The sequence below is a fragment of the Terrapene carolina genome, unplaced genomic scaffold, assembly GCF_002925995.2.
Source record: "Terrapene carolina triunguis isolate 2854851 unplaced genomic scaffold, T_m_triunguis-2.0 Scaffold30, whole genome shotgun sequence".
In the NCBI taxonomy this organism is placed as follows: domain Eukaryota; kingdom Metazoa; phylum Chordata; order Testudines; family Emydidae; genus Terrapene; species Terrapene triunguis.
Window position 1 is genome coordinate 7411472 of NW_020664381.1, and position 17511 is coordinate 7428982.

At 47.5% G+C, this 17511-nt stretch overlaps 1 protein-coding gene across 1 annotated transcript in view; it reads right to left on the reverse strand.

Annotated features, from left to right (window-relative positions):
* Window positions 1–2188: 2188 nt before the first annotated feature.
* Window positions 2189–17511, reverse strand: part of LOC113406437 (intersectin-1-like) — a 198772-nt gene continuing 183449 nt past the window's right edge. The window contains exons 34-39 of the mRNA XM_026651320.2: window positions 8698–8910; window positions 8045–8166; window positions 5399–5481; window positions 5203–5286; window positions 4560–4733; window positions 2189–3131 (exon numbers count right to left, since the gene is read on the reverse strand). Coding sequence (XP_026507105.1) covers window positions 2983–3131; window positions 4560–4733; window positions 5203–5286; window positions 5399–5481; window positions 8045–8166; window positions 8698–8910 — 825 coding nt within the window. The 3' untranslated portion in view covers window positions 2189–2982. The remainder of the gene's footprint in view (window positions 3132–4559; window positions 4734–5202; window positions 5287–5398; window positions 5482–8044; window positions 8167–8697; window positions 8911–17511) is intronic.

The window sequence follows — 17511 nt, forward strand, 5'->3', positions numbered from 1 at the left end:
GGGATTGTCTCTTTAAAGGAAAAAGTGGACTCTATTATTCTTCTGAATGTTGCAGGAGAGGGCTGAACATTTCAGAGCAGATGGCTTTGGGGAAGTTTGGGACTGGAGGTCTGTTGGGGTCATCTGCTAATCTTAACCAAGTCTGGGAAAGACAAAAGTGTGGCTGTGATAACTGCTGGCTGGCTGTTGGATTCAAAGTGGTTGAGTCACAGCTGTATATCGCACAAAGCATATGCTGGCTGCATGCGTGTGTCACAGGCTGGGAGCCAAAAGTAGCAGAAGCATTTTGGGGAATTCAGGGTTATAATATAAACAGTGACACAATCTCTCACCGGTCTGAACTGCACCCCAGAGCATGACAGGGAGAGAAAAAGAAAAGGGATATCTTGATGCACAGTAAGGGACACTTGGTAACCTTGATACACAGGGATTTGGGATTAGGTTCTTGTAGCCCATGTGATTAAGGGAGAGAGGTGCTGGTGAACCCCCATGCTTCACCCTATCATCATCTTTATATGTCTCCAATTTGCATTAATAGGGATTAGACACATACATCCTTGTACCTCAAGATTAGGCTATTGTTTGAGACAAGTGATATTAGCCAGACAAGCTCTCAGATCTGTTACAATTACAAAATAAGGTGTGATCAGCCATGTTAGAGATTAGGGCTGACATTTTCATAGAAGTCTATAGAAGTTAAGTGTCCAGCTCCTATTGCATTTCAACAGAATTTGGGTACCTCCCTTAGGGTCCTTTCAAAATCCTAGCTTAGATTTTTCTTTAAACCCAAGATGTTCCAATTTTGTCACTGGAATTCATGCTGGGTGACAAGAGCCCTTTAAAAGTGACCCTGCAAGTGTAACTACTTTGTAAACCATGAATTAGAACACTGAACTTATTTACAGCTGGTGAGTCAAATTAGGACAGCAGTAAAAAGGTTAGAACAATGACATTTAATGTTACTCCACTTTTTTTCCTACCACAACAATGTGTATTTTCATATACATTATATTTAATAAAATGTACTGATATGGAAATAGGAAGCCATGGGTTTAGTTCTATTTACAGATTTTAATTGAAACATTTTTCTTAACAACATTGAAAAATAGAAACTTAAAGTTCTTTTAATTGTGTTTTCAGCCAGTTAGTGGTAAACAAATGCATGCCTTGAAGTTAAACTTCCTCTAAAACTTGGTCAGTTGACAGTTTCTAACTAAAGTGTGTATCTCTGTTTTGTTCAAAAAATACATACGAATGTCTGTCATTTCTGATACAAAATTCTACACTATCGTCAATAAATAAATAATAAAGAGATTTTTAAAAGTATGAAATGTAAACTTTGTTGTCCTTCCAACATACAGGATTTTGTTTTTCAATTTCTTGAAACATTACAGTGGTCTTGAAGGAAATTATAACACACAGACATTTCCCAGCACAGTTTACACTTACTACCATACTGTATCTAGCTATCCATTATGAAGATATCCTAATTTCCTAATGGAAATCATGACGACTTTTAGTGCTCTCCTGAGAACACCGTCTATACAGGAAAGGTGGGAACTAGTACCAAAACGACATGCAAAGAACATCAAAACCTACCAACAAGCTCCACAAGAACATTAACATGCCAATGAAGGGGTTGACACCTCATTCTGAAATAAAGTCATTACAAAAATACCAGTTTATGCATGATACCTAGGTAATGAACAAAAGGACTCTAAGCAGAACAATGATGGACTTTACTCTCTTATGGGGCTCTATTGTCCTTGGAGGTCCCAACTCAGAAAAGCAATTGAGCATATGCTTAAAGTAAATGGGACTTAAGCACATATGTAAAGTTAGGTTCTTTGCTGAACAGGGAAGGTTTGCTGAATCAGGGCCTATATATGTGTGGGGAGTTACGTGTGTCAATCTCTGCCCTGCCCCCAAGATGACAACAAGACCCCTTTTACTTTGGGGTTACTCTGCACAATCACAAACAAAGATTTTTTTTTTTTTTTGGTCACATCTAATATAGCCAACAAACTCGGAATGAACCTGGTTTGCAATGAACGCCTTTTGTGAGCTACAGTACGCTACTGTCCTGATTTCAAAACCAAGATGTCAAATATGTTTAGGCACAGTACAGTTTAATAACCAGTCACCACTGATTGCTTTGCAATCTAGACTCTACAGGGTAGAAATTAGCTTCCTGAGCTAGAGCAGTGATTTCTTGTCATAGCTGGTGACTTGATCATCCATCAGCTTTCATACAATTAAGCAGCAGTAGTAAAGAAGTGGTACAGTACAACATTCTATCTCCTTCACTTATTGTTTAAACATTTACAAACCTCCAGGAAATGATGGTACTCTGTTAGGGTGAAATTCACTGCTGTGGAGAGCGCCAGCACAAGGCCTGTGCACTGTTTAAGTTTCTTTTAAACCTTATTTTGAGAGTGCAATAATGGTACCTTCTGTGTTAATATATTTAAAAACAACAACATTTCAAATACCACCATAACAATCCTAAAGAAAATCAGAGATCTTCTTACCTGGTAAGTGTTCATTCATGTCATGTTTATACACCACTTTGTGGGGCAATAGGCACAAAATTCCTATGGGGAAGTTTACAGAAAGCCTTCAAACATACAATCAGTGCCCTCTTCATTTAAATAAACATTACAGTAACTGGAGTAAGTGCAACAACCTACATGGTTTGTTCACCTTTCAGCTTGGAGCACAAGTTACGACTATGTTACTTCAGAAACCCTGAAAACTATAATGAAGTTCCACACAGAGACAGAGATCTGCTCCCAAAACTGGGATTCAATTTTCAGCAAGGATTATCAAGGCACATAGATTTTCCTGTTTGCTTTGATAACCCCCTTGCACATGAAGAACAAGCAGTAGTTTCATATAAAAGGAATAAGGATTTCTAGACAGCTTCTGCAGACACCTATTGCAGTGAACTCAGATTAAAGTGAAACATTGGTGCATTTTCCTCTAAGGTTCATCGAACAATTGCAGATCTAGTCGGACTACGATCTCTCCTGTTGGGACTTCGTGCAGGAGGAGACACTTTGTAACTGGTCCCTTTGAGCCCTGATCCTTCTTAATGTCCGCCACACGGATTTCAGTTCGGCCCAAAAAGTCTGAAACATAAAAATCAGCATATTCAGAGTGAAATACATTTTCACTTTATTTTCTGACAACATATTACTTCAAAGAAGGCACTAGCTTCCATCTGCATTGGGAATATAAGGAGAAAATATGCCCTCTTTCAACAATAGTTTTATGGCTAATATAGGTAAAGCCTTAAAATCTCTTGAATCTAAAACTGGCTTTTCTAATTTGCTTTTATATTCCATCTACCTTTTTTTTAATGAATACATTTTAATCAAAAACATCAGGTAAAAGTACAAGAAACAAAAGGGATATTCAATTAAATTAAAAGGTGACAAATTCAAAGCTGACAAGTGAATATTTTTTCACACAATGCATAATTAGACTGTAGAAGTCATTGCCACAGGAATCCATTGAGGCCAAGAATTTAGCAAGTTTTTAAAATATTGGACATCTGTATTGATATAAAGAATATCTAGCATTATCATGGTTAATGATGATAAACATTTTGGAAGGGATATTAAACCTTGTGCTTCCAAGCTTAAGCCTATTTCTAACTACTAGTGATCAGGATGAGATCTAATATTGGGGGGTAGATTACCCCACATGTGCCTACTGTGGGTTTCTTATACCTTCCTCTGAAGCATATGGTACTGGGCATTGTCAAGACAGGATACAGGACTAGATGGACCACAGGTCTGATCCAGTCTGGCAATGCCTGCATTCTTATATTACAATCCAAAAATCATACGTGCCAAACAAAACACCAAAAATGTTAAACCATTGGACTGGATCATCCATATCATTCATGGGATCAGTAATTACAAGTATGTAACCCTTAAATCACAAAAAAAAAAAAAATGAAGGCAACAGTTGTGAAAGGGGAGAACAGATCATCCAAGTGAAATATTATTTTAGGGTGAAATCCACCTCAGTTCAGTGAAATGGGGCCAGCACCAGGACAATGCACCACTTAAGGATATGTCTACACTACAGCGGCACAGCTACAGCATTGCAGCTGTGCCACTGTAACGCTGTAGCTTTAAACATGCCCTTAGGTAGGCATACACATGCTAGCTTTTGTCTAGCTAGCACAGCAAAACTCAGCAGTGAAGACACAGCAGCCCGGACCCCAGTACAGGTTAAGACTGCGAGTGTGTATCCCAGTGTTCCAGGCAGGCTTGTTCAGTCTGTGCTGAAGCCCATGGTGCCGTGTCTTCACTGCTATTTTTAGCTGTGCTGTGCTAGCCAGATTAAAGCTGGTCCGGGTACTTGTACCCAACCTGCAATCACAGCTCTAACTGCACTGGAGACATACCCTAAGAGGCAAGTCAGAGCTATAAACTGAGTGCTTCTATGCTGTTAAATGTTTACGTCAGCACCCATGTAACGCCTAATAAATGGAAAGGTGGGGAGAAGGGAAAACATCACCAGAAGTGTAGCAGCTTCATACTTACCGTCTGGGGAGAACTGATCCCTCTCAAACACGGTTATGCAGAGTACATCCTGCTCCAGATCTTTGATAAAGAATTGGCAGTTAGAGTTCCATTTAGGGTTGAGAGTGTCCTGCATAGTCTTGGTGATGTGACACTGAGAGCCCATTGTCACCTCACAGTATGGGTTACTCTTTCCTGAAAGGAATAAAGCAGATGCAGGGGTGTGATCACATTTTGATGGGCATGGATTTAACATCCTTCTAAATACCCTCTACCTTCCATTACCATCTAATTAGGAAAAGGCTGCTGGGCTGCCACTACTTTAACAAACAAAGAACATCTCTGGGGGCCTGTCCTGAGATGCATAGCCCTGGGGGCCCATCCAGAGCACCCTCAGCTCCTTGTGATTTCAGCACCTTGCGGGATCGAGTCTTGTGTGAGTGACACTACGAAAGCTTGTAAAAAAATACTTAAATACATGACAACTGCCCAAGTTTTGCTGTCCTGCAAGTAACTGTTTCTATGAATATGAGGTTCATTAAAACCGCTTCATTTCACAAAATCTACATTTTGGGCCTATATTTTCTTTAGCATTAGACAGACAGGAACATCCAGGGGAAGCGTCCTTTATAACACACGCTAGGAAAATCAGTAAGGTCCTTACCATGTGACCTGCAAGGTTTTAGTTCAATGCCTTCCACAATGTTCACCATCAACCTTCCAATGCCTGTTGCCCTTTGGGAGCGAACTGTGGAGGGATGCGGGGGGGAGGGGGGAAGAGGAATGACAAAATTCATTAGTATGCACCTGGCTTTTGACACTTCCATGAAAGACTACAGGCATCGAATCCCACACTGTACCTAAGTAGGCCTTTTCCCTCTTCTTCTTCTCAGTCTCTATGTAAAGTTCAGAAGCAGCTTTAATTTTCTGAACCCAGGCAGTCCTTTGGAAGGAAAAGACAAAAAGTTACCCCACAGCATTATGATTACTATTTTATTTCTCTTTAGCACTACACAGCATACAAAACTAAAGACAGTCCCTGCTCCAGAGCCCTCACAACCTACAGGTCTGGGCCTATACTGGTATCTGCTAGATTGGAGCCCTGCACCTGTCAGTCAATGCGACTCTGCAGAGGTGTAAAGGTCTATACGTAAGAAGGCCTAAGAGGCAGAATCACAATGGCCAGGACCCAGTGGGAAATCAAGAGTTGGGGATAACTGTTCCCTCCCATTCCTCCTGCATTGCTACAATAAACTAACTGGGCATTACAAAATCTCTGGGGGCCAGAGGCTCAGCTAGTGTAAATCAGTGTAGCTCTACTGACTTCACTGGTGCTTCGCTGTGTTATGTCAGCTGAAAAACTGGCCTGTGCAGTTTTTAGAAGTGATGTTAAAGAGGAGACGATGGTGGCTTTGTAAACCAGGACGGGGAGGTCATTTCACTCATAGGGACTTAGCCTGGAAAAATGCACAGAGAAAAGAGTGGGAAGAAAGAAACAGAGAGAGCATCAAGGCTGGTGTTACGGGCAGAGTTCAGGAGCAGTACCATGATATCTAAGAAAGTCTGTGGTGTAGGCAAATGGGGGCTCCAGATATGTATCAAGTGTAGAATTTAGCCTTAGGTTTTGCAGTTCTAAATATTTACAAGCAAAAATTAAATTGTTGGCCAAATTCATCATTTACTGATGCTAATGCAGTATTTCAGTTGCTGTTAATAAAAACCCAAACCTCTAGGTGTCAGTGATCTTAAGTGTTAAAATGTTGCTTTCTGCATCATCTGCACAGTGCAAAATCACTCAACTGGTAGTACCATTCAAATTTGGTAGAAAATATATTCAGAGTGCTGAGATATTGGCTGGCTGCACTAACCACTCCAATACAGAATATGCAACTGTTGTGATGGATCACTATGTGAAACATGGGGCCTGATCCCCAACTAGTGTAAACTCGTGTTGTTCTATTAAAATCAACACAGCTAGGTCAATTTTCATCCGCTGAGGATCTGTCCCACTCTGTTAATTTACTCTATGGTATGGAAATGGGGATACCGAAAACACCTAAGAGAACTACTGTGATCCTGCCGTGGTATGGACTTTTACGAACAATTTTTAAGCCTAGAAATCACAATTCTATATCATGTCATTCCTGTTTGTTCTCCCTCCTAGGAGGTCCCCCTCTGAGTTCCAGGAGTCCCTCGTTTGCCTCCCCTTTCTATCCCACTCCCCCTTCCTGCAGAGGTCCTGTTCTGTGGCAACAGAGAAGGGATGTGTCTTGCTCCTCTGGAGTCCCGCTCACTGCAACTCCATGCATTCACCAGAGCTGGTTGCTAGAGAGTGAGGTCAGGTATCCACTCCTTCCAGGGCCTGAGGGTGACAGCTCCACAACACCCTCTGCTTGAGCCGCTGGGGAGCAAGGGATGTTTTACCCAGGTTTATATGCATTAAAATCTTTACAAATGATGCCTTTACAAGCAAGGATCATACTGAGCCTGTACTGAGGGCCACACCACACCGCCTCTTCTCTTATTGCCCCATCAGCTTCTGCAGGACTGAGGCTTTCACTTTTTAACAAAAGTTACTTTTCTAGTCCTTATGTTTTGTGACCTGATGCAGTGGTGTCTTCTTGAGTTTGCAGACAGACAGACTGAAACAAAAGTATCAGGAGAGGTGGAACCGCCCTTACTTGTCTCACTTTATTTGCTAACTCTGGAGCGGAATGACATCAAATTTAGTTTTCCCTTTGTTAACCATTTCCCTAGTGGTCTGGGTCAAGTTAGAGAAGGGTATATCACTTTTTAATTTGATTCCCATTTTCAAATAATTATAATTACCACAGCATTCACCATACTAAGTACAGGGAATACTACACACACCTGGGTAATGTTACCTACTTGCAAAGACATTTATAAAGATCAGGGCCGGCTCCAGGCACCAGCCGAGCAAGCTCGTGCTTGGGGCGGCAGATTCTAAGGGGCGGCATTCCGCCCAATCCTTTTTTTTGCTTCACTATTCTGGCCGCCCTGTAGGGGGTAGTGGCACGGGGGAGGGAAGTGCGCTCCGTCTCCCCCAGCCGGTGCCGGGACTGCAGCAAGCCCGGCAGGGCAGCCCGCGTCCTTCCCTGCCCACTGACCGGAGCGGCGCGGAGCCCTCCCGGCAGGCGGCGCAGTGGGAGGGGCCACGTGGCGAGCGCCCTGCTGAAGGAAGCCCTGGTCACCCCCCTTCTCTCTCTCCCCCCGCTCCCTCCCGCTAGCCGGGGCACGCACTCCGCTGCCCAGGGCATGTCTGCAGCACAGGGAGTCCCCCTGCAACCTGGCTCCAGCCGCCCCGCACGGTTTTTTTTTTTTTTCGCCGCCCCGCCCGCCCCGCAGGTTTTTTTTTTGCTTGGGGCGGCAAAAAAGCCAGAGCCGGCCCTGATAAAGATTTGCATGGTGATTGTCATGCGTGCATGCACATGAACATATACATCAAAATCTTTAGAGTCAGCAGTGAGGAGGCTGCAGTGACTTACCTTTCATTTATGCTTTCTGCACGAAGCGTGTAGACTCTATCAATGTGGGAGATATGGAAGATGGGCTCATCTCCAGAAGGGTCTGTGGGTAATTTTACTAGTACCTCATTTAGAAAAATGGGCTGTGAAATATTAGGCAAAGCTAGAGTAATACAGCACTATATCTGAACACACTGGAATGCTCAACGCAATACAGACTGTTTTTGTTTGTGCCCAGAATATCCCCTCTCGCCTCCCGCTTTTTAAACTCCCTTCTTCAAAGGGCTTGTGTCTCATTCACCCTTTCTCTTGCCAAAGACAGCTCCCTCCAGATCCTGTGAATGCTTCTACTTGAGTCAGAGAGTCACAGCGTGTTTCAAAGTTCTCCCTTCCCACAAGCAGCACACTGCCCTCTGCATCACTTCCCTCTTTCTGTAGCTGGGATACTTGAAGTCAGCTAATAGGATGCTCAAAAGCGCCTTCCTTTATACAGATCAAGCTTACAACCTGTCCAGCACGAGCACCACAGGACTGGAGTCCCAAGTGTACTTGACAGCCTCTCTTTCTTATACAGCAACAGACAGTGCCATTGCCCACCCCTCCAAGTGGGGAACTGCCACCTTCCTGAACTGTTAAAACACCAATAGCTTGGCTACCATAAAAGCGGTACTTACAGTTTTATACATTTTATACTGCAGATTAGACTTGGGGCTGAAGACCTTGTCTGTACCAGAGGAACCAAGAGGCTTTATGATCTGAGTCAGCAGGAGGAAATCATTGAACAGAAAACCATACAGTTCCTTGTTGCTCTTGGCTTTGTAGAGTTTTCCACTGTGCAGAAACTTGCGTGGTCCCAAGCAGTTTGTAACAGAATTAAAGACGAGTTGCTGAGAAAAGAAGAAGAACAACAATGCAATGTACAAAATCAAACCATCGAGGCTCCCCTGGAAGACATCAAATACAGGTTTGAGTTCTGACATTTGCTTCAGCTCATTTCAAAGGGATGATGGGTAATGCCTCAGTCTCACAGTACGAGCAGCACAAGGCATAGAAAGGTGATAGAAAAATAACTATTAATTTGAGGATAGGTCCATCAATGGCTACTAGCCAGGATGGGCAGGGATGGTGTCCCTAGCCTCTGTTTGCCAGAAGCTGGGAATGGGTGACAGGGGATGGATCACTTGATGATTACCTGTTCTGTTCATGCCCTCTGGGGCACCTGGCATTGGCCACTGTCGGAAGACAGGATACTGGGCTAGATGGACCTTTGATCTGACCCAGTATGGCCATTCTTATGTTGATCTGGGGCTCTTCAGTATGACTGGGCCAGCACATGATGAGGGCAAGGAAGACAAAAGCACTTGGGCCTCTTTTTGATCTTTCCTGCTGCATACTGGTATCACTGTGGGGGAGGCAACAAAGCTGATGGCTCTTCCCTGATTGGTGGTTGTCACGCGCATGGAGTCAATGGGCCTCCCTATTGGCTGATCCATCTCCACAGCGGCTGTAAGAGTTAGCATGTGTGTGTGTTGGGGTGGGGGGCATATAGTCTTGCTCCTGTGTTTGGATTTCACTCTCTAGTGCATACCCAGGGGCTTCTGGATAACCATGTTGCTGCTTCTTTTTGTGCTCGTGACACTTGGTTTAGCAGGTTATCTGCTAGTCAGTGGCTATGGGGAGGAGTTTGGATTAATTGCACATTATCCACTAGCTCTTATAAAAAACAGTTACTCACCTTCTCATAAGTGTCGTTCTTCGAGATGTGTTGCTCATGTCCATTCCAATTAGGTGTGTGCGTGCACGGTCGTCGGAAAGTTTTCCCTTAGCAGCTCCTGTCAGGTCGGCTGTGGAGCCTCCTGGAGTGGCGCCTTCATGGCACTCAATATATGACCCTGCTGACCTGACCCCCCTTCAGTTCCTTCTTGCCGGCTACTCCGACAGAGGGGAAGGCGGGTGGGTTTGGAATAGACATGAGCAACACATCTCGGAGAACAACAGTTACGAGAAGGTGAGTAACTGTTTTTTCTTCTTCGAGTGATTGCTCATATCGATTCCAGTTAGGTGACTCCAAAGTTCCTCCCTGGAGGCGGGGTCGGAGTTAAGGAATAGCTGATTGGAGCACCACTCTGCCAAAAGCCGCATCATCTCTGCCATGCGGGATGATGGCATAATGGGAGGTGAACATATGCACTGAGGACCAAGTTGCTGTCCTGCAGATTTCTTGAATCGGGGCCTGGGCCAGGAACACTGCTGGTGAGGCTTGTGCCCTCGTAGGAATGTGCCTTAAGAGTGGAGCTGGGACCTTGGCCAGCTCGTAACAAGTGTGGATGCAGGCTGTAATCCAGGAAGATATTCTTTGAGATGAGACCGGGAGACCTTTCATCCGGTCTGCCACCGCTACGAACAGCTGGTTTGACTTCCTGAATGGCTTTGTGTGCTCAATGTAGAATGCTAGCACCCGCTGAACATCCAATGAGTGTAGCCTCTGCTGTTGGGTACTCTTGTGAGGCTTAGGATAAAAGATGTGTAGAAAAATGTCTTGCCTAGTAAGGAATTGTGACATTACCTTAGGAAGAAAGGCTGGATGAGGTCTTAGTTGCACCTTGTCCTTGTGGAAGACTGTGTATGGAGGATCAGAGGTAAGGGCCTTTAACTCCAACACCCTCCTAGCTCATATGATGGCCACCAGGAAAGCTATCTTCCACGACAAATAGAGAAGGGAGCAAGTCGCCAACGGTTCGAATGGGGTCCCCATTACTCTGGAGAGTACCAGGTTAAGGTCCCATGCAGGAACAGGCTGTCTAACCTGTGGATGTAGCCGTTCCAGACCCTTAAAGAAACATCCTACCATAGGATTAGCAAATAGAGAACGCCCAGACACTCCTGGATGGAAGGCCAAGATGGCCACAAGGTGTACCTTGATGGATGACATTGCCAGGCCTTGTTGGCTGAGGTGCAGAAGATCCTCCAGGGTGAGTGGTATAGATGCCTGAAGTGGAGGTGTGTGTTGCTGGGCACACCAGCAAGTGAACCTCTTCCACTTGGGTAGATAAGTGGCCCTGATGGATAGTTTCCTGCTGCCGAGTAGACCCTCCGAGCACAGGAGCTCCATGGGGTTTAACCATGAAGCTTCTAGCCATAAGATGGAGGGACTGGAGGTCAGGTTGGTGAAGGCAACCATGATCCTGAGTGATCAGTGTGATGGTACCTCCCATAAGGCTTTATGGGAATGTGACATAACTGGAATATGTTTTGTGCTGCCTGTGCCGTGTAACATATCTCTGTACAGGTTATGGTCTACTATATCTATTCATCCTATTTGTACACATATCATTTTGTACTTGAGGTTAAGCATATTGGCTGTATACTTGTTTGATTTCTAAGTAAGCTTTGTGAGGCATTTGGTCAGCTTCTTTAGGAAGGAATTTGCAAGGTTAAGTACCCGATCAGGAAGCACTTGGGGAACTATGCATCTTGGAATGCTCCAATCCACATAAGAAGTCTTCCTGGAGACATACAAGATACCATGTGGACAATGGCTTCTGCCTGTAAAGACGGAGAGTCATGCATGGACATGTGACTTGCCCAGGTGACTCCTAAACTCCATCTTGGAGCTGGACCTTGCATAGGGGTCTCCACCCACAAGAGAAAGTCTATTTAAACCCGTGGGAGACCCCTCCATTCTGTCTTCAGCTGGCTAAAGAGAGAGAGCCCCCCGCCCCCAAGATACCGGAAAGAAACTGGAACAAAGGACACTGTGCAGGGAGGGTGAGTGATTGCTGGACCCAGGCTAAAAGAAGATTAGTCTGTAAAAGGGAGCATTCTGGAACTGGTGAGGATCTTATCTGTATTCAGTTTGATTAAACATAGATTTGCGCATTTTATTTTATTTTATTTTGCTTGGTGACTTACTTTGTTCTGTCTGTTACTACTTGGAACCACTTAAATCCTACTTTCTGTATTTAATAAAATCACTTTTTACTTATTAACTCAGAGTATGTGTTAATACCTGGGGGAGCAAACAACTGTGCATAGCTCTCTATCAGTGTTATAGAGGGCGAACAATTTATGAGTTTACACTGTATAAGCTTTATACAGGGTAAAACGGATTTATTTGGGTTTAGACCCCATTGAGAGTTGGGCATCTGAGTGCTAAAGACAAGCACACTTCTGTGAGCTATTTTCAGGTAAACCTGCAGCTTTGGGGCAAGTAATTCAGACCCTGGGTCTGTGTTGGAGCAGATGGCAGTGTCTGGCTCAGCAAGACAGGGTGCTGGAGTCCTGAGCTGGCAGGGAAAGCAGGGGTAGAAGTAGTCTTGGCACATCAGGTGGCAGCTCCCAAGAGGGTTTCTGTGATCCAACACGTCACAATCAGATCGGGGTTGATTGGTAACACGATTGGGGTGTCCACTGACAGCTCCAGAAGCGTGGTGTACCAATGTTGACGGGGCCATGCTAGGGCCAGCAGAATTACCTGTGCTTTGTCTCTGAGGATCTTGAGCAGCACCTTGTGCAGGAGTGGGACCGGTGGGAAGGCATACATGAGTCGGTCTCCCCAGGGTAGCAGGAACGTGTTCTTGATTCCACCGGGCTGTGTTTCTAGAAGGAGCAGAACACTGGGCACTTTCTGTTGCTCCGGGTGGCAGAGATCGACCTGGGGAAACCCCCACTTTTGGAAGATGGAATGAAGGCCATCCGGACGGATGGACCACTCGTGGTTGCAGAACGATCTGCTGAGGTGATCCGCTAGCTCGTTCTGCACTCCTGGGAGATAGGATGTCTCCATGTGAATGTAGTGGGCTATGCAGATCTCCCATAGCTGAAGGGCTTCCGACATAGGGGGGAGGAATGGGCTCCACCCTGCTTGTTGATGTAAAACACGTCAGTGGTGTTGTCTGTCATCACTGCTATGCACTGGCCTTGCAGCCGAGACTGGAAAGTTTGGCATGCTAATCACACTGCTCTGAGCTCCCTGATATTGATATGGAGGGAAAGCTCATCCTGCGACCACAGGCCCTGTGTTCGGAGATCTTCCAGATGCGCCTCCCAACCCAGAGCTGACGCGTCCATTACTAGTGACAAGGAGGGCTGTGAGCTGTTGAAGGGGACACCTTGCATACCATCTGAGGGTTGAGCCACCAATATAGGGACTCCAGTATGTGTCCTGGCACTGTCACTACCGAGACCAGCCTGTCGCGTCCTGGGCGGTATACCAATGTGAGTCACGCTTGAAGGGGCCTGAGCCTTAGTCTGGCATGCTGGACCACGTAAGTGCAGGCTGCCATGTGGCCAAGGAGACTCAGGCATCCCCTTGCGGTGGTGGTCGGGTACCACCTGAGGCTTTGGATAATGTCTATCATGGCTTGGAATTGGATCTCTGGCAGGAACGCCCTTGCCTGTACCAAGTCCAGCACCGCTCCGATGAACTCTATTCTTTGGGTCAGTGATAAGGTTGACTTGTTCACGTTGAGGAGGAGTCCCAGTCTCTCGAAAGTGGATCTGACCATGCGGACCTGAGATTCCACTTGCTCCCTGGTATGCCCCCTGAGCAGCCAGTCATCTAGGTATAGGTATACCTGCATCTGCCTCCTCCGGAGGAAGGCTGCTACGACTGAGATGCACTTGGTGAACACTTGGGGGGGCTGTCAACAAACCGAAGGGGAGGACCGTGAACTGATAGTGTTTGTGGTCGACTACAAACTACAGAAATCGTCTGTGCACAGGCCAAATGGCTATGTGAAAGTACACGGCTTTCATGTCGGCAGCAGCGTACCAGTCTTCCGGATCCAAGGACGGGATAATAGAGCTCAGGGAGACCATGCGGAACTTCAACTTTACCATGAACTGGTTGAGCACTTGCAGGTCTAAAATGGGTCTGAGACCCCCCTTGGCGTTGGGGATTAGGAAATAGGGGGAGTAGAATCCCTTGCTCTTTAGATCCCGAGGAACCTCCTCCACTGCCCCTATGGCAAGGAGCAACTGCACCTCCTGGATAAGAAGTTGCTCGCTCCTGAGAAGGGTCCCTGAAGAGGGATGGGGAAGGGGGCTGGGAGGGAGGGAAGGAGCAGAATGGGAGCGAATATTGCACTTCTACTGTGCAAAGAACCCAGGGGTCTGATGTTATTTGGGACCAAGCACAGTAGAAGTGGGACAGATGGGCCAGAAAACGGGTAAGGATCTGGTGGAGAGACAAGTGCGCCATCCTCAGTCGCATCTTCAAAAGGCCTGTTTAGAGCCTGATTAAGGTTTGGACTGGCCTTGGCCCTGCCCTGAAGGGGGGTTGGAAGGCTTGTGCCTGCCATTCCTGCCCCTTTGTCTACAGAAATCCTGCCTCGGCCATGGAGAATATGGGCGCTGTTGTTGTGGTTGGGGCTTGCAGTGCTTGTGTTGGGTGGCCAGCATGTGTATTCCCAACGACTTCGTGGTCGCCCTGGAGTCTTTCAAGCTGTGCAGCACGGAGTCTGTCTGCTTGGAGAACAGCCCCACGCCCTCAAAGGGAAGGTCCTGCAGGGTTTGCTGCACTTCCGGGGGGTAGCTCGTATGCCTGAAGCCACGAGGCCCTCCTCATGGCTATGCCTGAGGAGAGGGTACGGGCAGCCGAGTCCGCAGAGTCTAGGGACGCCTGCAGTGAAGTCTGCGCCACCACCTTCCCTTCCTTGAAAATGGTGGAGAATTTGGCCCTAGAGTCCGCAGGGATCAGCTCTTTAAACTTCAACATTGAGGCCCATGAGTTGAAGTTATATTTGCTGAGGCTAGCTTGCTGGTTAGCTGTCCTCAGCTGAAGGCTCCCAGTGGCATAGATCTTCCTATCAAAAAGGTCCATCTTTTTGCCTCCTTAGATTTGGAGGCCAGCCCTTGCTGTCCCTGCTGCTCTTTCTTGTTAACCGCCGACACAACCAGAGAGCATGGCTGCGGGTGTGAGAGCAGATGGGGGAGCGGGGGAAAGAGCTCAGTGGTTTGAGCTTTGGCCTGCTAAACCCAGGGCTGCGAGTTCAATCCTTGAGGGGGCCATTTAGGGATCTGGGGCAAAAATCTGTCTGGGGGATTGGTCCTGCTTTGAGCAGGGGGTTAGACTAGATGACCTCCTGAGGTCCCTTCCAACCCTGATTTTCTATGATTCTATGATATTCATAGCCCTCAGAAGAGACAAAGTATTTGCGTTCCACACCTGTGGCGGTCGGCGGAATTGAGGCCAGAGTTTGCCACAGAGTCTTGATGTTGCTCTGAATTGTTTGATTAATGGCAGAGCTACCCTGCGATAGATCTTCAGGAGTAAGAATGTCTATCAAGGGGTCCTTGGCATCGACCACTTCCTGTGCTTGCAACCCCATGTTGCGGGCAATCCACCTCAGAAGGTCCTGATGTGCCCTGTGGTTAAGGGCCCGAAGTGGAAGCCCCTGCCACAGCCTCATCAGGGGATGAAGACGAAGTGACCAGAGGAGAGGAACCGGGTCCTCCTGTCCCTCTGGCTCCCTGACCTCCTCTTGGTCAGCGCCTGCCCCTGTGGCAGTTACAGTCAGAGTGCCTGTAGCCTGACCCTGCAGCTGGTCCTGTGCTGGAGACACCTCGGCAGCGGCCTGAGTCTGAGGGGGCAGATAGGTCAGGGTGGCCTCAGAATCTGAGGTGTAGGTCAGGGTGGCCTCAGATCTCCTGGCAGAGTGAGGTGGTCGGTGTTCTGAGGTGAACCCCAGGAAAGGGAGCCCTGGGCCTGATGGGAAGCCCAGGGAGTCCAAAAGGGCCATTGAGCTGGGGGCTGCCACTGCGGCTGCCAGGTCGTCTGCGTTTCCCTTCGCCACCTCTTGGACCTATGCTGGGAATAATATGAGTCACTGTCAGAGTCCAAGGAAGTGGATCCTGATTGTGATGACCAAGGTGGCGCTGAAGGGCCATGCGCAGGAGACCGGTGTTGAGCGGATGAGACGGAAGATCGGTGCTGGAATGACCTTGCCAGAGACCGATGCCAGGAATTCGGCATCGGAGACCGGTGCCAAGTATCCAGCGCCAGTGATCAAGGATGAGGGCCTGGTGCTGTGGGTGGGTGCCGGTCTCCTCTCAGAGCCGGGGATTGGTGCGGGTCCGCTCTCGGTGCTGGATAGGGGGAGCGTCGTGCCGATGCCAGAGATACTCTTGTGGAGCTTGGTGCCGGGGAGTGGTACCGCAGTGATAGTGACTGGGAGCGCTGCCACGGATGGTGCCGAGCCAGGGACTGTGATCGCCGCATCATAGCTGGCTTGCTTCTAGACAGTACTGGACATATCGGAACTGCAGGCTTGTCCCTCAGAACCGGGGGCTGTGAAGCTATCATTTTGATTAAGTGTCTGGCGACTTCAAAAGTGTCCAGGGTGGCGGGTGGCTCTAATTCCTCCACCTGACACTGCCCTTGCAGAGAGTTGCTGCGTGCCGGACCCAACGGTCCCCTCTGCAGCACCGAAGTCAACGGCACCAACTCATTTATTTTGGCACCAAGTCCATTCTGGGGTGCGCCTGTGCATCCCCTGACAGTCCCGCGGCTTTCGGAGACGGTGAGCACCCCCTTTCAGTCTTCCTATATCGCTTGTGGGACACCGGCGAAGTCGAGCGGTGCCAGGCCGCTGCTCCTGGCTGTGGTGCCGGGGAGCGTGGGTGCCAAGGGTCTCCTGTACTAGAGTCCTTCCTCAGCACCATGTCACATACCGATGCTGGAGCACTCCGTACGGACACGGTTGGTGCCGGGTCCTGGTGGTCTGCAGCAGGCTGGGGATGCAGAGCGGATTCCATGAGAAGTTGCTTGAGGCGGAAATCTCACTCCTTTTTAGTTCTCGGACGAAAAGCCCTGCAAATTTTGCACCTCTCAGTCCGGTGCGCTTCCCCCAGACACTTTAAGCAAGAGTCGTGGGGGTCACTAATGGGCATAGGCTTGTTGCAAGCAACACAGGGCTTAAAGCCCTGGGCTCGCAGCATGCCCCAGAGCCCGAGGAGGGGTTAGGGATTGGGGAGAGATCCTGCTCCCAAACCTACTATCTAAACTATTTACTATGTAAACTAAAATGGGTAACTAGAACAATTAACTAGGGAGAAACGCTAAGGAAAGTCCTTGCTGAGCAAGCAAACGCTGTTCAACGGCCGTCACGGACGGTAAGAAGGAACTGAAAAGGGGGTTGGGTCAGCAGGGTCATATATTGAGCGCCATGAAGGTGCCACTCCAGGGGGCTCCACAGCTGACCCGACGAGAGCTGCTAAGGGAAAACTTTCCGACAATCGTGCATGCGGCACGCGCACACCTAATTGGAAACGGTATGAGCAATCACTCGAAGAAGTTTAGTTTCAGTTTTTCCTTGTGGTAATGTGTAACTGTTAGGCCTATTTGCACTTGTTGGCATTCTGGTGTCTCAGGGTCCACCCCACCCCCTGGGGTCAGATGTTACGTAAAGTGACTCCTTCCTCAGATTAGAAACACGGCAATCTTTAGGAAGTGATGAAGGCACGACTGTGGGAGGGCCCAATCTTTC